The 21,184-nt window shown below is 40.4% G+C and overlaps 1 protein-coding gene across 4 annotated transcripts in view; it reads right to left on the reverse strand.

Annotated features, from left to right (window-relative positions):
• Positions 1–21,184, reverse strand: part of kcnab1a (potassium voltage-gated channel subfamily A regulatory beta subunit 1a) — a 165,915-nt gene that overhangs the window by 44,520 nt on the left and 100,211 nt on the right. For all 4 annotated transcript variants that reach the window (XM_078167178.1, XM_078167177.1, XM_078167179.1 and 1 more), the window contains exon 2: positions 6,896–6,939. In XM_078167178.1, the coding sequence (XP_078023304.1) occupies positions 6,896–6,939 (44 nt within the window). The remainder of the gene's footprint in view (positions 1–6,895; positions 6,940–21,184) is intronic.

Genomic DNA, 21,184 nt, shown 5'->3' on the forward strand with positions numbered 1-21,184 from the left:
TTATAATTGGTTAGCCAGCTGACGGCTTATACTGCAGCTCAAAACTGCATCTGCTGAGAAAGTTTTTTCACATAGTGCAGCTCATTAAACACATTTAAGTGGTAATGCTTCATTTCATTGCATTCCTACATATACTGTAAACACAATGCCTTACATACTTGGATTTAACCAAAGGTCAGAGTTTCACCATCATCGCTTTGTTCATGAGCGCTTTGGCAGTTTAGTCTGCATCCTTAAATGCTGTGGCGATTATTATTCACTTTCCTCGTAGCAACAGAGAGAAGTAGATGTGAGCCAGCTGCTCCATATCAAGGTCAATCTGCTGCTTTATTGTTACGTAACTTTTGGGTATTTCATCTAAAACACATCCTGGTCTTGGGCCAAGTTTTAAAGTTTTAATAGCAGCCTTGGGTCTTGAGTCACAGTGGAGATAATACCACTCCAATTTACATTTTTAGGAATTTTCATAAACAAGTACTTAAAACTATAGTGTCTCTTTTAGTCTATTGTTTCTATGTAAAAGACAAACTTGGTTACAGCTCCAAAACAGCATTGTCACTTGTATGAGGTGTAGAAACAGGCTGAGGGAATTCTGAACAGCAGGAAATGTTGAATTTTTTTTGTGAGAAAGAGGCCTCTGACCGATTAAACCATTATGTAAATGAAGCCGGTGCTGGTGAGACAGTGTTTCTCTCGGGGCATCGTGCAGTTGGCTCTTGTGTGACTCTTGTGACGGTTACATCTCCTCCTGGCTGTGCTTCACACAAGCGGCGACAAATGAAGACAAATGACTGAAACATGATTTAACATGATTGAATGTGTGTTTCATTCGTTATTCTGCCTACTGCACGATCACTCAGGTATATGAGTGTGTGTGCGTGTGTGCTTGCTCTGCTGAATTTTGCTGTGTAATGATGGCCACACACACACATTCACACACAACATCCTCATCTGTCTTGGCACTGCTCCTTCAAGTGCAACAGTGAAACACCATTTAGCCTCCCACTCTTTGCCCTCTCTCTTCCTCCTCTCCCCTGCCAGCATCATGTCCGCCCTGGGTGCAGCATGTGGCAGGCAGCTGGCATTATGCTGACCTTTTCCGCACTGCGCAGCTCAGCCAGTTTGAGTCAGAACTCTCAGTCTACCGTGAACCACCTGGGGCAGCGGCGCTCAGAGCCGGCCTGAGAGCCAGACATTACACCCTGAAAAACAAAAGTTCTACATGGCACCAAGAAGCTTCTTTGTGTGAAATCTGCCACTGACACCAGGGGAAATCCTTTGGGTTCAACTTCACGGGTGACTTGAGCCAGCTCTGTCACTTTTAGTCACCTGGCACAGAAATATGACCACCATTAACTCATGTAATGCAATTCATCTCCATGGATGAAAACAAGAAAAATGACTGTGTGTTAAATGCTACATGGAGTTTAAAGCAAATCATCTGATTTACACTTTGCAGTCACTTTTAGGGCCCGGAGGACAGACTACATGTTTCTGATCACTGAAACATTTAAAATTAACAATCCCTTTCACATATTTAGGGCAAATAAAATATTCAGTTATGAATAATATTTATGCCTGCTAAGGTCTTTCTACAAAAAGATTCTAACGACTAGTTAAAAAGTCTTAAAAATTTAATCTATTCCTCGTCTCTCATTAAAATATCAAGATTATGAATTTGCAGTAGTGTTTCATTTCATAACTGTAACCACCAGACACACGAGGTTTGAAGTCCAATCTCAAGGCTTCATGTTTCCACATCACACTTGTGTAACAACCCAGTCACCAGAATAAATGTTGGCGTCGTATGTTTCTGCAAGCCACGGTACGCAAGCGTATTGCATTCACTTGACAAATAAAAAAAGCCCTATTTTTCAGAGTAATTTATTTATTTTTCTGTTTTTCGGAGTAATTTTTTCCCTGTTTTTCGGGTGGGTGGGGGGGGGTTCTGTTTTTTTGGAGTATCTCCCAGTGTCTCAAACCCAAAACAAAGTAAAACTGGATTAAACTAAACAAGCAGGTCATGTTTGCTTTCATTATATTGAGCTCTCAAGAAAGGAATGAAAGCATCTTCTGTTCTATTGCTCTCTTAACTCAGAAAAAAATACTCAAAAAAACAAACAAAAAAATACCACGAAAAACAGAAAAAAAGTTACCACAAAAAACAGAGAAAAAAAATTACCACGAAAAACAGAAAAAATTACTCAATAAAACAGATTTTTCTTTATTTGCCAAGTGAATGCAATACACTTCCATACTACAGATATGTAAAATGTGTATGTGTATTTAAAGAAGAAGCAATTCAGGCCTCTTGTGTGCAGTGTATCTGCTTATTTGCTATCAATCTGATGTTTCCTGCCATCAGCTGCACCAAGTTATGAGGACTGATAGCACTGTGCACAGGGCATGTGCTTTTGAATGTGTATGTTTCATATTTAGCATTTGAAACCTCAGATTTCTTTACATTTCAACAACGCTGTGGTTAATGTGTGATTATGTTTAGTCACAAAAACCATTTGGTTATGGTTAGGAAAAGATCACGTTAAATACCCGTCTTTGGTGGCACAATCATGGCTAGAAATTGTTGGTCTTGAACAGAGGTCTGCAACTTGGCAGCTGTCTCGTCTAGTTGTCACTATGCCACTGATTCTCAAATGGTGTGCCGCGATGCCAGTCCAGGTGTGCCGTGGGACTTTGTGATAACCACACATCATCACTGCAATATTCAACTGGGGTGAACACAAAAAGTTGTGAATGGATTTTAATTGACTGTATCAGTATGTTGTGTGCAGCCATTTCCTAATAAAGAGGCAAACTCTAGCCAAAAAATGTGATTTAATTTAATTTAATTTAAAAAAAGCATTCACAGGGAACCTATTTGTCACCTTTCACGCATGGGAATTATTAGTGTGTGACACATCAAAAGCCCTGATTGGCAGTCAGTGTGAGGGATGAGAACGACTAAAATGAGAAAGCCATGAGTGGAGCAATGGATCGCTTTATTGTACGGAGCAAATTACCACACAGCACCAGTGAAGATGACCTGCTACGGAAAGTAGACAGCATCACGAAAGCTACCGGTCTTATTTTTCCTTACTTTTACTGTCTTATGTCCTGATAAGAGTGATAACACACGTTACAGAAGCCACTGTGCACAGATATAAATACAGGTGTGCCTTGAGATTCTGGCTCGCTCTTTGGCGTACCTTGGACACAACAAATTTGTAAACGACCACACTATGCCATACACCATCCTCTCTACATCTGTTATTTTTGGAAACATTGATTGTTATAAGATGTAAAAATGTAACACATCAGTGATTTGCAGTAACATACAGAGCAAACTTTTTTCAAACCAGACCAGTTGTGATGTCCCCAGATCAGCCTGTCAAAGTCAAAATAAAAACAGTACTTCATAGGAATATATGACATCAAGCATCAAAAATGATGCATGAATCACAAAGTTAAAAACAGTAGCGGCTGAAAACTCTGACTGAGAAAACTACATCTAGCAAGTTAAGCAAATTGGAAAGTTAATCCATGTGAGAAGGATGCCTCCATATGAGATAAGTAAATATGAGGAAGCTTAGTCAGCAGAAGTGCGACTTACAGCTGGAGTTGGAAATGGCAGCACGTATGGGGAGATATAGGTGTTACTGCACAGATTAGAGGTTAGAGTGTTGACAAATAATCTAACACAGGCTATAGCAGGACAGAGCATGTCAAAGCTAAAGGCCAAAGCAGGTACAGAAAACATGATCATCTTAATGTACAGGGTATCACCGCCCTGTCTGCTGTACTACTCCTGACCAAAAACCAATTGCCTTCACACAGTGACTGAAGCATCGTCTGTTTGAGGACGCTGCACAAGACAACCTGGTGAAGGTCGACGCCTCTAAGCAGGCTAAAGCTCACGTCCCGTGAGAACTGGGAGTTTTCATTCAATTTACAGTACTGTGCTCATCTGAGCCTCGAGGGCCTCTGAGCAGTGATGAAGGTGTTTGATTTAATCCCGAGGATCCTGCAGGCCTGATGCTGAAGTATTACTAACAGTATCTCTTCATATGTTGCACACTTGGTTGTGATTTATGATTTTTCAGACTTGGGTTTAAAATGAAAGGGGAAACAATTTTGGATAAATGTGTGTAAAAGTGTCAAATTAAAAAAGATTTGCATGCTCTCTGTTGGTAAAAGCAACTTCAGTTACCTTGCTGGTGCCAAACTCTTATAAGTTAGTTTTCATGGGAGTGGAGTGGACTCTCAAGAAGATACATGACTCTTTTATGAATGATATCAGAGTGCAGCTACTGTAATTGAACAAGCGTGTGCACTTTCAGTGGTTTTTCCGCAAGAACTTGGATGAGGAATAAATATTTTAATTTCTGTGATACTGAGTTGGTGATGATTTACATATTCTCTCAAACTTCAAAAACTGGACTCTGATGTATAAATGAATCACATTTCCTTCTGTGTTTCAGTATTCTGATCGACAGTCGAGCTAGGAACCTGCAGTCCTGGCGCTTCAATACAATTTAGACTAAAAAGCCTGAATATCTGAGTCTTTGAAGATATTTAGCAAACCAAATTTTAAAACTTTTATTTCGTCCTCGCAACAGAATGAGTTTGTAAATGATTCAGTAATTCGTCACTGTCCAGTAAAGTTTGATCAGTTCCTCATTAGATTTAATTCACCAGATTTTGTTCCCCTTTCCTGTGACGATTCTGAGAAGCTGATCAAAAGCCTTGTATGCTCTGACAGTCATGAATAAACATCTTTTGACAGAGAAAATATCCATCGCACACACACAAGAAAAGTTTTCTGAACTGTTCATGCTCAAGATTATCCTGTAATTTTTCTACTTTGAACATGTGTGACTGTGCAAGGGCTTTATAGTAAGGCTTGTGTTTTAATCTTGATAAAGTTTTTCCTTTACAGTTGTGAATTTGCAGCGATGTTATCAACCTTTATAATTCTACAAACCTACACACTCACACACACTCCTCTGTTGTTGTTTAAGAGCTCTCAGTGGTGACAGATATAGTTATGCTGTGTGTCTTCTACCCACTCTCATGCTATATATTGAAGCTGAAATGGGGGTGGGTTTGACTCTTTAGGAAGTGAAGAATTTTTTCCAGCAACCCACACTGAAAGAGCAACACACACTCACTCTATAGGGGGTGGGAAGGGTCAGGAAGGATATGACACATGTACATTAGCTTGTGTGATTATTTACTAAAAGTCACATGTGTGTGTATTAATGTGTGTCTGCGTGATTAGTATACAACTCAGCAATATTGTGCACGTGACTCCTCACAGAACAGACATGAGTGTATATCCTGCGACTGCACATGCCTGCTCATATGTGACTCAGACCCCTGACAATCTCTGCTGACATTACTGTCTTGAAAAGGCTGTCACATGAAGAAAATGGTACGCTGTCAAAGTTAGGCTAAATGTTGGTGGGGGAAAAGCTGGCATGGCCATTTCCCAACCACAGTAGCATTGTTCTGGTGGTCCATTTTATGTCCTGTTGTGCTGACCAGAGTTATAACTGACCTAGTCTCTATATACAGACTCTACATTCAGTGAATGTAGAGTCTGTAGGCAAACCCCGGAGATCTTGCCTCCAGAAGAAGAGCAGAAGAGCCCTGGTTTCCGGTTGTAGGCTGTTTGTAGTCCGTATGATACTGACAATCACGTTTGAGCCGGCTGCAGTTGTTGCCAGGTTAAAAGGTCCATGCGGTGAACTAATGAGGTGGAACATAAATGGCGTCACTGCAAACTCTGAATCCATCGCAATAGTTCAGCATATTTACTTTTATATAAACGGAAGTCAGAAACGGAAATTAACCTCCTCCGCCCAAATCAAACCAGAATGCCAAAAAATCGGGGGTCTGCTCCCAGAGGCTGTATCGCCGTCTGCTGGAAGTCAGACGCCGAATACAGCCGATGGGTTCCGAGAATGTAACTGACCAGTCTGAAGTGCATTGAGGTCTGTGTGGTTATACTGCAGCAGCCTGGTGTTGTTTTTAGGCAATTTAATGACAGCAAACAGTGAAATGTGTGCGTAACATCACTGCGTTCACAGCACTCCTTAAAAGCTTAACCAGTCCTGCTGCCTTTAGACACTGCAGTGACTTCATGTGCTGAAGGAGAAGCTTAAATCTGGAGCATTATTTAGCACCCTTCCCAACAAGCTAGCATGACATGGTTGGTCCATAGCTTGAAAAATCAATGCACCACAATCTCTTGAAGACAGTAATGTTGTAATCTTGGCCAACATGCAACTGAGACCCACTGGACCTCCATCAATATTGGCTCAAGACTGATGGAGGCCACGTGTGTGTGTCTGCATGGCCGCATTAGTACTAATCACAAACAGACACACATATACACGTGAGACTTTGAGTAAATAATCACACCTCCTCTGGAGAAAAAAACAAAAACACCTGATTAAGCTACAAGTGGCCGTTTTATCAAAAGGTTTACTGGTGTGTGTGTGTGTGTGTGTGTGTGTGTGTGTGTGTGTGTGTGTGTAACCATTAGAACCAGGATGCAGGGGAATTATAACACCACCGTAGATTTGTTGGTTTAATAAGAAAACCGGCCGAGCTTAATAGTTCAATTCCCAGCCCTGCTCTGAATTTAATGTTGTTTGTTTTACTTTTGCTTTAACATGTCACTTAATTACATGTGTAAATGAGTTCTTGCAAACTCATCTATCACTTCGTGTATTCTACAGAATACAACAGAAATGTTTTTTGTTTTGTTTTGTTTTTACAGATGGTCTCTGTTTTGTCGTTATTTGTTTCGTCCATGTATTGTGTAACTAAGTAAGGCCTGAAGGAGAAATGCATTATGATATGCATTATGTGAAGCCAAGAGACTACTTACCAAGTCCTAAGCAAGATACTCTCAGTCCTGACTTCCCAAGGTTCCTGCAAAAACATAAGGAAAAAGGGATTACATGTCTCGTCCTAGAGCTGCAGCTAATGGCTGTTTTCATTGTCATTTAATAAGCGAGTTATTTTCTTGATCAAACGCTTGATCAGTTGTTTTGTCGATAAAATATCGGAATATGATGAAAAATGTCATAAAAGGAGTAAAGAAAGTAGAAAACATTTACATTTAAGAAACTGGTATTTAACTTTTTTCGTCTTTAAAAAGTTGCTCAGTCTGATTCATTGATTATCAGATTAGTTGACGATTAATTTAACAGTTGACACAATTAACCAAACGATTAATCGATTCATCGTTGCAGTTCTATCTTGCAGATGCAAAATCAAATGCATGTATTCAACAAACTAAGTCAAAGGATCTTAAAATTAACGTAGTCGATCAGTATTGATGGTTTTGGATCGTATATGGTGACATGGACGATATTCAAAGAATAAAACCACCCCATTACAAACTCTACTTCAGTCCTATTCAGAATTGGATTTCGTTGGCCATTTCAATCTGTGATAGATTAAAAAATGTGCTACATGATGTAAAGGAGACAGACAAGTTAATAATAAGAAGGCCTTCCATTTTCCTAAGAGGCTGGATGCGGCTTCGCTCCAGATAATCACATGACAGGTTGACAGTCCTTCTGATTTCTCCACAGGAAATTGAATTTCACCTTCCCGGACTTTAAAGTAGATGCTCTCACACTGTCAACCTCCCATCATGTGTAAACAGGTATGTATGTATGTATGTATGTATGTATGTATGAGAAAGCCATTTAACGTTAGTTTCCTGTCAGAACAAACACCCAGTGATAGAAAGATAGTGAGAGGGAAACAGGATGAGAGAAAAAAACACTGATCGAACACTAATCAAAACAACAACAAAAATATTAATGAAAAGAAAGTTACAACTTGTTTACTGCAGCACAGTGATGAAGTGTGTTAATGTGTTAATGTGTGTGTGTGTGTGTGTGTGTGTGTACTACCAACATTGAATGCATCTTATTAGCTCAATCGCCTAATTAGCTGTGTCATTAAAACCACACACAATCTCTGCTTAACATTAGACTTTCTTGGAGTATGCAGTATTTACATACATCCCTAGATATTTAAATTAATTAGTCTGTCCTTCTACAAAGCCACACCTGCATTTGCAACCTCATTAACCCACAAAAATCAACTCCGTTAATTGCCCTTTTACCCTGTTCAGCTGCAGATCCCCTCTGGAATGAATAAATAAATAATAATTAGGATTATAATTATGACCTGTATTATTGTAGCTGATGTGGCTCGCATGTCAGTACATGGTATTAGACATCTAAAGGACACAAGTAACATCAACGTTCGTTTTGAGTAGGCGTGGGACGTATCACTGTATCACAGGATACCAAGGTATTTAGAAATCCTGCTGGTATGTTTTTCTGTACTACTGTCAAAAATACACAGTCTTCTTTGTACTAATATGTAGTACACATTACGCACCACCAGAGGTCAGACTGGTGGGGATAATGTTACAGGACTGCAAACAGCCAGGCAGCAATGGCACAGAGACTGCAGGGTCTATTTCTACATCTAACTCTGCGAATTAAGTTTTTTTTTTTCCACCAAACTGGAGCTGGCGATTGTTGGAACAGTAGACTGACTAACTATACAAGTAACGAGGCTAACTAAAATGGTTTTGGTGAGTTTTATTTTGTTTCTGTCGAGTTTGAATGAAGTGTTTTATGATGAGTTAACAAGGCAATTAAGGAAGCTCTAGTTTGGTGAAAAAGAAGGGGTTTGGTCGAGATCGCTGCACATAAATAGCATCATATACTGTAGGCTATACCCCAGTGAAATTTCAGGAAGGAATAAAAAACATACGAACTGCCCAAGCCTAATTTGGCGTCAAGTTTTTGTCCACTAAACATTCTGCTTCTAGTTTCGTTTTGTTGCTCCTGAGGTAAATATCTGGCCTTTTATCTAAGATATACTCCACTGTGTTTACCAGCTAGTTGCTAACTTTGTCTTTCTGTCATTTGGTGTTAGACAGGTAGTACACAGTTAGGTTTGAAGAGCTTTTATGCCCAAAACAGCCACCTGCTGCACCTGAAAAAGGTTGCTGAAGATGGCAGTAGAGTGAACCAAAACAATACAAGCTGTGGGTCGTACAAAAGAAAAAAGGCAAAACAATGAGATGAAAGGTGCTTGACTTAGCAAAGAGAAAGGCATAGGCTCACTCTCAGATTACAATTCTACAGCAGAAGTCCTTCCTGTCTGTTCCACTACTGTGGGCGGACTGGCAGATCCCTGCCATGTCCGATCAAGCATGAGGAACAGTTATTGTCCTGTCATGTCAGCTTCCTGTGAGGGCATCCATAGACTGATGACTAAACCATTGCTATGACACACACACACACACACACACACACACACACACACACACACACATTTAAAGCAGATGAGTTTTGAGCAGGTGCAAGGCCAGAACCAACGCTCCAATTCATCAGCTTGTGGGGAGTACAGGTGGCACAGTTTAGAATATGTTAGGTCGGCACTTTCCGACTTGCTCAGGAACCTTATTTAGGGAGGAAACTTGAGCATTGATCTCAAATTAAAAGCCCAAGTCATCATTTTTATTTTAAACTTTCTATATTTATCGCACTTTAAAACGTGGAGAGTACAAGAAACTTCTGTGATCCACACTGTGAACACCTTGAAGAAAAACAGGTTATGAACTTATGTCACAGTTAAGGTTTGAAACAACTCATAAAACAAGTAAAGCAGGATGCACACAATGCAGAAATTACTTTTTTTTCAGGACAAAATGCCCAACACTAAACATCATATTTGTTTCTCTAATCTTATGGGGTACAGTACATGTTGTTCTGTTTCCAGAAAGCCAACATCAGCAGAACTTCAAATACCAGATCCAATAGGTCACTCATTGCAAGTTCATATGGAGGTCTGCCTTCACATAAAACAATGGAAAAGTACAGACTCATTCAGCTTTAAAACCATCGCTAACTCTATATAAGTAATTTAATCTCTCACATTTTAAGTCTCTGTAAGGTTTGTATTAAAAGCACAAGCCTGGCCTCATTGAAAGCAGCAGATTTACAGGCTCAACCTTGTGTATTGATTGAAGAGTACATTATTCACAGCTGTCAGCGATCTTTCATTTTCGCTCACCTGTCAGAACCATTTTAGTTATTCATTGCTGACATGTCACCTCTGTATCCTTCAATATCAGAATAGGTAATTGGGCATACAAATCAAGCCACCCTCAGAAAATCAATTCTGGATGATGCATTAGATTCTCTGTAACCTACAAAATATCCAAGGACGCTGAGCTTTTTGGACGAGATGCCCTTGAACAACAACTAACAAGAGTTACTTTATTTACAAACAACACTAAGAGAGGATTATCTATGAATATAGTTAAGCCTTGTTTTGAAAATGTGCTTTATCCCATTGACACAATGGTTCTGGCTTTGATTTCTACAGCTGTTTTTTCTGGTTTGGACCCAGGGGTGGTGGGCCCTTCTCTATGGAGTTTGCATGTTCTCCCTGTGTTAGCATGGGTTTTCTCAGGGTACTCCGGCTTCCTCCCACAGTCCAAAGACATGCAGGTTAGGTAAATTGGTGACTCTTGTCTGTCTATGTGTCAGCCCTGTGATAGTCTGGCGACCTGTCCAGGGTGTACCCCGCCTCTCACCCAGTGTCAGTGAGGACAGGATCCAGCCTCCCTGCAACCCCGAACAGGATAAGCGGTTACGGAAAATGAATGAATGAATTATTTCTATGTGAAATCTGCATGTTCCCTAATATTAATGTGGGCTCCTTCAACAGTATAGGTTGTAAGTGAGTGGAAGGCAGCTGAGGGGGAACACCACCTAAATTAAGAATTTCAATATATTTCCCTGGCCTACGAATGTTTAATCAATATTTGTGAACATGAACTACTCTCTCTCAGAGCCAGAAACCACAGAGGTAAGTCTCAAACTTGTGAAGTCTGGAGCTGCTCCAACGACAATGAATGGAAGCCTGACTTTGTGGACCCACAGAATGTTAGTGTTCTTTTTTTATAACCAAATTAGCAAAGAGTAAATGTTCCAATATAATCCGAACATTTCCCTGTGAGTACTTGGTGTCATCTACAACATCTTTCACCATTCACTGTCTGTGGAGCAGCTCCAGACTTTATACCTGATGACATCACAAATTTGAGTTTCAGCACTAGTTTTTGGATTTGTGAGAGAGTTGTGCATGTTTTCTGTTGTTTTTTGGAGTGTCTTAGACCAGTGGTTCCCAAAAATAGTGGGTCGTGGGACTGCAAGTGCCTCACGAACGTGTCAAGTTTATTTTTAAGTACAGTGAATTTCCAGCACAGAACTTTAATTTTGAAGTGCCGTTTCTTGCTGTAGATTGAGTGAATAATGAACAGCTACTTAACAGAGACAGCAAACTAGCTTGAGACATGGCCAAACACAAGTATGACACTGAATATATTAAACTGTGTGGACCTTGAACTAATGACTAAGGAGAAGTCTGGACCCCGTGGCTGGACCAGTTGTGAACCACTGTCTTAGACTGTAGAAATGAAACTCAGCGCAAGACTTTCTTTGTCAGTGGACCAGGACAAGTTCAACAAAGGCTCATTCCACTACTCATCCAGATCATCAGCACATCTACATCCTCTCCACATCTTCTTCACATCTCATCCTCATCACCTTTACCATCGCCAGTGTCTAGACCCTAGTGGGGTTCCCCATTCAACTATAGATTCATCACCGTCTCAATGGGGTCTATTTACCAAAGACTTTTTACAACTTTAAAACAACTTTCTATAAAAACAAGTTTCTCCTGACTGAAATAACATGTAGGCCTATGTAATTTGGAAATGGGCATAGTTCACCTTTAAGTGTTTACATGAATGAATATGAGTATGTTCAGGTGTAATCTTGCAGTTTGTCACTAAATATTCGCAGGATCAGGCTCAAGCCCTTCCAGTGGAGGGCAGGTTTAAAAAAAATAAAGCATGAATAAAAGTTACGCTTTTCTTGCCCTGAAAAAGATAAAGCCATTTTAAAAAAAAAAGTTTAAGTTACAGGCCTGCCTACAGTCAGGGCAATCTTTTGAATTTAGATCATGGGACCCAGAGGTGCTGAGTCAGGCATTGGATGCCCCGGAGGGGATTAATGATGATGTCGCTGTTTCCCAGCCATGACCATGAATGATTACGATACAGGAGACCTCTATTTCAGGCCTAAAGAGGAAAGCTTGGTGGGAGCCAGAGCAGAGCACAGACAGATCACCTATCAAAGCAAAAAACTGCACACTGTGATGAGTGATATGACAACCAACAATCAATTCAGACACAGCACTTTGTTGCAAATGAACTGATGGTGGGTTATGTTTCTGGTGACTGGGCACTTACACCTGGGTATACTTTCTTCCGCTCACTGTTTGACCTATGTTAACTGAGGTAATAAAGAAACAAATTACTTCTCTCAGATCAGCTCAGATGGCCCAGATACTGCTGAACCTACACAATGCATCCCCTCACTCAGCTTTCACAGGGGTAGATTGCAAGATGGATGAAAGAACAGCAGTGAAGAGGATAATAGATGAGATGGAGAGAACGATGCAGAGAAGAAGAAAATAAGATTTCCCCACTTGGGAGATGGAGTGAGAAAGTGATCTTCTCCCTCATTTAAAACCCCTTTCAATTGGCTCTTCATAGATATGCAAACACTTATAGCCACACATATAAATTACCAACCCCCTCCGCTAAACACACACACACACGCTAATACAGACGTCCTCGCCCATCAAATATTTATTGAAATACGAACCCCCCCGTGGCCGCTTTTCCAAACAGATCTCCCATAACAAGCCTTCGCCATCAGTGAGGCTATTCATCTCCACTTAAACATGTCTTCATTTGCCTGATGATGGACAGTAATGACTTTTTCTAATACCCCGGGTACTATGGCAATATCATCCTCACTCTTCATCTGCCAAAACACACTCACTCTCTTCCTCTGTTTCCCTCTCTCCTGCATGTCACCAGTCATCCCCATAGATCTGTCACTGATTCGCCCATTACCTCCTCCACTGTAGTGGTGGGGGAGCTGCTCAGTACTCAGGGAAGAAAATAGGTTATGCTTTGAGTCTGCATTTTAAACAAGATTAGATTTTAGTAGCCAGTTGGGTGTATTTGGCCAAGAAGTCACATTAGAAGACGGAGAGAAGCCTCTAAATTTGGAGAATGGCTTTACTGTTAAGAGCTGAGGTGACAAGTTGCCTTTTTCTGGTTTATCAGTCTCATTGTGAGATTAATTTAGTTGATTGAGGCACTTTACTAGACTGAGTGGTCATTTATGTTCATAACTTAAACTAAACCAGGGGTAGGCAACCTGTGGCTCCGGAGCCTTTGAGAAAAGAAGTCTATGGAAATTCATTCTATGAATCCAAATGTTGCTGAACCTTGATAGCAGTGGCTGGTTAGCTATGGATGCCAAATCCCAAAAAGTAAATTGAATAAAATAGAGAATGTAGTAGTGCGTGGACAGATTTGTTTGCTCTCACTGCCAGCTCTGCAAAATTTAAGTACCAAATAATCATAAATAGTGCCCTGCACAGTGGCCACCTTGTGGTAAAACATATTAACAAATGCTTATTTAGACCATAAGTATACGCTAATTTAGACTTAATAGGCTATTTACCTTGATTATAAGGCTCAAACATGTTTTGCGGCTCCACACAGATTTTTTCAAATTATTTTTGGTCAAAAATGGCTCTTTTAATGGCAAAGGTTGCAGACCCCTGAACTAAACTGATTCGATTTGATAATTTTGTACATATTTTACAAGTAAGACAGGTGAGAATGTCACATCTTGGCAACTTCATCATCTGATCTCAAAACTATTTTTTTCATTAAGACATGTTATTGATGCTTCCTTGATTCTTTTCCGAATTTATTGGCTGGACATCACTATTCACCTTGTTTACTGTTCACATTTACATTCACTGGTGGCAGTGGCCGATGTTTTTCTGTTGTATCACACCAATTTTGCGCAGGATAAAAAGCAGGGCTTCAGACTAACAGCCTCAAACTTAAACTAATGAGCAGGTACAAGAAGAATACAATGACTGTTTGGCAAATGGGCTCTTTGATCTCATTGTGTGCGACAAGATGACTACTAGCAGCCAGCGTCCGGTCCTCCCGGGGACAACAGAAAACATGTTTGGGACGAACAGAGAGCTTCCTCGGGACACCTTTGGGACAAAAGGATGCAGTAAACTCACTATCCATGCGTCAGAGGATGAACTCTATTATATCTCTGATATAGCGGCATTATGAACAAAGAATCTGTTAAAAGCAGAAGGAGAAGAGCTAGTTAACGTTACATGTTAGCAGCCGGTGGCCACAACTACCAGCTAACAGAGATTGCACTGAGTTACGCTATGATTAATGACCAAAGGTAAATTATAATGTTGTCATGATGTGTTCAAATGTTAAATTAAAAAGGCTTTTGAAGCAGTTATTAAAAGATGTTTTTCATGTGCATGGTTATATCAAAGTTTGTTGCATAAACTTGTATGATTGAATTGGTGCTCGTGCAAAGAGTTTAATGAAGGACTACTGTAAAACAGATCAGTTTTTTTTTATAGTGTAGATTTCTTTTGTTTTTGTGGCACAAAAGGGGGAATAAATAACAACAAAAAAACAAACAAAAAACCCCCGCAAAAAACAATATAAAAACAACAGTATCGGTATTGGCTATCGGCCAAATTGCTATTTTAAACAGAATTTTGAAATCACTGCATCCCAACCCTCAGATTGTTTTTATCAACCTTTACGCTGTCTCCTTTCTTTCTTTCTTCTTTGGCATGTTATATTGATTTATTTGTAACTGTAAAGCACTCGTCACAATAGATTTTGGAAAATGTCATCCATCCATTGTTTATCTATAACTGTTTGTCCTTTCCAGGGTTGCTGAAGCCTATTCAAACTGACACTGGGTGAGAGCTGGGGAACACCGTGGATAGGTCGCCAGACTATTATAGGGCTATTATGACAGACTATTATTCACGCCACATTCAAACTTAGAGGCAGTTTAAAGTCAACTATTAACCTAACCTGCATGTTTTATTTTTGTAGAGGAAGCCAGAGAACCTATCACGCAGAGAACATGCAAACTCCACACAGAAAGGCCCAAGCCAGGCAACAGGTTGTAACCCAGAACCCGCTTGCTATGAGAGGACAGTTCTAACCACTTCCGCTAAATGCTAAATAATTGCATTTGATACTTTGCAGTAATGGGTCACTCTGTTAGAAAAACACCCTGGACACCTTTTTGATGATAACTTTTTTGATTTTGATGAAACCTAAGACAGCCCATAAATAATTTACTAACTTGGCTGCCCTTGTGAGTGCAGTCAGTGTTGGTCAGTGTTTTATTTTCTGAGTGTGCTTTTGCTTATAGGATTTTGTGGATGCCTTCCAGAGGGATTGGTTTCACTTTTGTGACCAATTTGAAAATGAACACTGAATTGCTGTTTAGGATACGGACAAACAGTTATGAGCCACAAGAGACCGTCTGACACACTTCTCTGTCGGGTGTAAAACAGTGTGTGTGTGTGTGTGTGTGTGTGTGTGTGTGTGTCAGAGAGAGTGAATGAGACAGGGAGGAAGGAAGCAGGAGTGCATGCCTAAGGCCACCTGAGCTCTAGATAAAGTAGGTTACAATGTTACAGTAATCACCAAAGTTCTAATCTCCATAAACGTGTATCTGCATGTGTATGGAGAATCTGCAGGCAACGGTTCAAGATTTTGTATCAGAAGCATTCTGGTTTCCATTTGTAGTCCGAGTATTAACGACCAATCATGTGTGAGCAGGCTTTGGTTGCCTGCAGGTAAAAAATCTGTGTGGAGAGCAAAAGAGGTAAAACACACTGGCTGAAATCCAATCTTGGAAGCAACTGGCTATCATTTTTTCTAATTTACCTGCATGCATATGCAAATATCTGTGTATAGAGATCAGCCAAAATGATATCTGGACCTCTGTCAAGTTGCTTATTGAACTGTAAATAATGAGCAGCGCATGAAAGAGGAAAAATCCACTGGCTACACTGGATCTCCCGAAATACTGGCCATTGCCCGCAAAGGCTGATTACCATCAGACAATAGCTGATGGGTTTCAAAGTTGACCAAGTTCTGGCAGCAGACATTGCTCGTCTATGGTGACACTTCAGACTTTGTGGAGATGACAGCAGCAGTTACCTCACTGTGCCTCGTTTTTCTTTCACTGTTGTCATAACTCTAATTAACCACTGATTGACTGTCCCTCTGTCACTTGTTGTGGCCGCCTCTGCCATATGAGCTCTGTCTTCATCCGTTTTTATTGCTGTCTTACGGCCTATGTCCATATAGCGTGATTTTCTGAGTGCCAGCGTCTTTTTTCAATTGTTCCCAAGGAGGAGAGCACATATGAGGCCACCTAGAGAACAAGCGACATTCTCTTTATGAGAGCATTATGGCTTTTTTGTGCGACCTCTCCAAGCACTCCTAGTGTTTCAGAAAGGCGCTGGTGTTGTCACTGCATCCCCCCGTCCTCCTCTCACACAGACCAGCAATCTCCCCATCCTCTCACCCTCTTTTTACCTCCTACCTACTTGCATGCCATCATCTTTTAAACATGAAAACTCTCTGCAACCAGTCCACTGTGCACAATCATCCCTATTAATCACATATTCAACTCTGAGGGTCTGTCAAGGTGCCTGATAGACGCAGCATTTAGAAAAAATCTCAATTGTCTCATAGTTGCTGCTGACTCCTTTTTTCTTGTTTTCTCCTCTAATTATCTTCAACCTCAGATTCATCCAACTTCTCTATACGCATCTTTGCTGAGTTTCCATTACCAGAGGAAATAAATGGGCCAAGTCCAGTTGGAGGTCTGTTCATGTGACACAGATGTAGAGAACAAGAGACAGTGGGAAGACTTTTCTATAGATTTAAGCTATTCTGGGGAGAGAATCTTACATATACATTTATATTCATTAATGTAAGATATGTGTGCATGAAATCATGGATTGGTAAAAAGGCTGCAATGGTAATGACTTCACTTGAGAGGAAAAGAGAGCCATCTGTAGATAATCATAATGCTGTGTGGACTAATTATCTCTCCATATCTAATTGACTGGGTGATTAAGAGAGGGAGATAGTTGTGATGACTGGAAAAAAAAGAACAACAACTAAAAAGCCCAAACAGATCTGATGAGATATCATCTATGACACAGTTTATTCAGCCACGTTGATGAAATTCAGATGAGAAAACAGGGAATTCTGTAACCTCTGATGAAATGTCACAACTGACAAGTCATGCCAGTTGTGCTAGTTTAATGCAAATATGTTGGCTGGACAGAAAACTGGAAAACTGAATGCAGTTGCTGCGACCTCGTAAATGCATGCATCCATATTATTGGATACTAAGTGGGTAAAGTCAAATAATAAACAGCTATAAAAGTCTGATAAGTTTAGAAAATTACACTACTTCGCTGTAATGCAGCCTATGAAACCAGGGAAAGACAACACTTACGATATTACGATATCCAAAATCTCAGAAGATATCTAGTCTTGAATCACAGTATATTGCCCAGAACTACTTCACACACATACACACCCTCACAACTTGACCTCCATGCCCAATTTCAGGGCCTCCTGTTGCCGCCAAGAGCTGGGAAATTTTGGGGACCAACCAACCAACACTGACAAAATGCTCCAGGGAGCCGCATCAGAAAAAGCACTTGTTCAAAAATGAAAACTGGTGAGTTGTGTACATGGTGATTAATGATGCACCAATTATAATAAAGATTTAATTATAATTGAGGCTGAAAAATGAGAGTGATGAAGTTGCCTTCAGCTCCCTGAGTGAGAGAAAAAAACATTAATTAATCACACTCAAACTCTGGATAGATACAGTAGATAGTCTCATAACTGCCCTCCTGCTATTTCTGACCTTACACTGACCCTTCCGTGATTCGTTACACATGTCCCTCTACACTTAGTGTCATTTTAAAAAAGACAAATAAAGTAATAATGACTGCAGATGTCCTCTTGAATGTTCTTTAAACTGATATACTTACATTGTGACTGTAAACATTTTCAGCGAAATCATAATTGATTTTTTCATAAGATTCAAAAAGCGTATACATCACTATGAAAGTGGTGTCACATGGATGAATAGGAGAATCAGCTAAAGACTAATCAGCTGCTTTCTCCCTTTCCAAGTCTAATGTACCCGTAACTACTCAGAGCAACAATTATTTACTGGGCAACAGTGAGAGAGACTGAACGCAAGCCACATCAGCTCAATCTAACATGAGAAAAACACTTTGGAAATTTTCTTTCAGTCTAATGCAGGGGCGTCAAACATATGGCCAGAACAGAGAACATGAATGAATTGTTGGCAGGTTTGAGTAAACATAAGTCAGGTTTTAGTTTTAGCTTAGAGAGCAGCATTGCAGATGTGAAAGCTAGCTACCTTACTGTTAACAAAATAGCATCAGCATCAAAGCCATACTCGGTTTGAATAATGTCGCCTACAAACTACTATGCTCGGCTGAAAGTCAGAGACTAATTCATTGCTTGTTTGTTGCTCTTTTTGTGTGTATCCTACTGACTCGCTTATTGCCACTGCTTTGCACTGCACTCATACAGTGGTGACCACTGTCAGGATGGCGTCAACGTAAAAGTGTAGTTCCCTGCTGGTTAACACCAAAAGCTCTGCCAGCACTGTTGCCGTTTATGAAGTTAGCACTGTTAGCTGCTAGCTGACGACTCAGGCACCTCCACGTTGAGAACCATGTGCAGACAAGTTATACGCTCTGAATTTTGAGCAGAGCCCCTTTAAGTTCCTCAAGTAGAAAAGGGATACTCAACTTGCCTTATCCAGGGTCCACTTTTGCAAAATGAGAGAATGCTAGGTGACAGTTAATGATTCCTGATGTTAAATTCAGACAAAACTGAAGTTATTGTTCTTGGCCCCAAACAACTCAGAGACACTCTATCTGATGACATAGTTTCTCTAGATGGCATTGCTCTGGCCTCTAGCACTACCGTAAGAAACCTCGGAGTAATATTTGATCAAGATTTGTCTTTTAATTCTCATTTAAAACAAACCTCACGGACTGCATTTTTTCATCTGCGTAATATTGCGAAAATTAGGCCTATCCTGACCCGAAAAGATGCAGAAAAATTGGTCCACGCTTTTGTTACCTCAAGGCTGGATTACTGTAACTCTCTATTATCAGGTAGTTCTAGTAAGTCCTTAAAAACTCTCCAGCTAATTCAGAATGCAACAGCACATGTACTAACAGGAACTAAGAAACAAGATCATTTTTCTCCTGTTTTAGCTTCTCTGCACTGGCTCCCTGTAAAATCCAGAACTGAATTTAAAATCCTACTGTTAACTTATAAAGCTCTAAATGGTCAAGCTCCATCATATCTTAGAGAGCTCATAGTGCCATATTATCCCACCAGAAGTCAGTCTGTCTGTCTGTCTTAGTGTGACGTGTGCGGTTGTGCTGCTGCCGTGGTCCTGCCAGATGCCTCCTGCTGCTGCTGTTATCATTAGTCATACTTCTACTGTTATTATACACATATGATTATTGTCACACATGTATACTATCAGATATTAATATATTATTATTAATTATAATATTATTACTTTCATTAATGTTGTTGTAAGCTACTGTCATTACTGTCTGTCCTGCATCTCTCTCTGTCTCTGTCTCTTTCTGTCTCATTGTGTCATACAGTCTGTCCGCCCTAGAAGAGGGATCCCTCCTCAGTTGCTCTTCCTGAGGTTTCTACCGTTTTTTCCCCCCCGTTAAAGGGATTTTTTCCTTATCTGCTGTGAGGGTCGAAAGGACAGAGGGATGTCGTATGCTGTAAAGCCCTGTGAGGCAAATTGTGATTTGTGATATTGGGCTTTATAAATAAAATTGAATTGAATGAACAATCATTATTAATCAATATATAAACAATTAGCCCAGACCTCCCTTGACACTGTTTTTGATGAACAAGCTCTATTTTGGTGCCTTTTACGTACCCTGGCACTTTATTTACATTCAAAGGACAAAAAAAATCCCCAGTGTGAATCAATTTATTTTCACTGTGAATTAGAAAATGGTCGACGAGCCACCCAGCACCCTATCACGGGCCAGATATGGCTCGTGGGCTGTAAATTGAGTGTCACTGGGGAAGCATCTCAACAATGTGGCAATAAACCAACACAACACAGGGGAAATTTCCCCTCCTCACATTCACCATGTTATCTTATGTGCTGTAATATCCTGCAGGCCTGTATCCTGTAGCCCCAGAGTACATCCAGTCATCTCTTACCCACTGCTTCACAGACACTGCCTATGAAATTCAATAGAAAAATAAATGAATGATAAAATGGCAGCCATCATTCTTGAAAAGCCTCTTTTGAAAGCAATCTGTACATGCGTGTGGTTGTGTGAACGTGCCAATGCAGCCATGCAGGCATGCATAAATAAACACATGAATACATTTGTGTAAAGGGTGGGTCAGATGCACCTGCTTGCATGTTCTGCCCGTATTTGCCTGTACCTGTGTGCCCATAAGAGCTTAACTGTTTCCATGAACTAAGGAGCAATCTCAGCAGTGGGGCTATTTCATGCCTATCAAGCGCTGAGCTCTGAGTGGGTGGGGGTGTGAGAAAAAGTGAGGGGGGCAGCTCTCAAAGCCCACATCCAGATCCAGGCAGGAGTAATGCAGCAGACTGTGTATGGGAGTAATATAAAAGCTGTCACCTAGCAAGCGAGGCGAGATAACACTGCCAATGGGACCAGTAGGGAGCACACTTTCAGCCAATCAGTCTTTTGACACCTTCACAGTTGCAGCTGCAATATATACTCTGACGAGAGCAGTAATTGTGAGTATGGAGAGATTTGCGGTGGTGGTGCCAGCGTGCACATGGGTGCTTGTGTGTTTGATTTAGCACTGGATCATGCAACTATGCATTGCTGCACAGTATTTGTACCCGTGGTGTATGCAGCTGGTGCATTGCTAAATGCAGCATGTAGAAATTTAATATATTAAATATATATTCACAAGTGTGTTGAGAGATCAACACCTCCTGCTATCACCATGAAACAATAAACCTCCTGACAGAAATAGAAAGACAGAGAGATTATGATGCTCATGTTCAAACTCCTTTGG

Source organism: Epinephelus lanceolatus, chromosome 4 (assembly GCF_041903045.1).
Source record: "Epinephelus lanceolatus isolate andai-2023 chromosome 4, ASM4190304v1, whole genome shotgun sequence".
Classification (NCBI taxonomy): Eukaryota; Metazoa; Chordata; class Actinopteri; order Perciformes; family Serranidae; genus Epinephelus; species Epinephelus lanceolatus.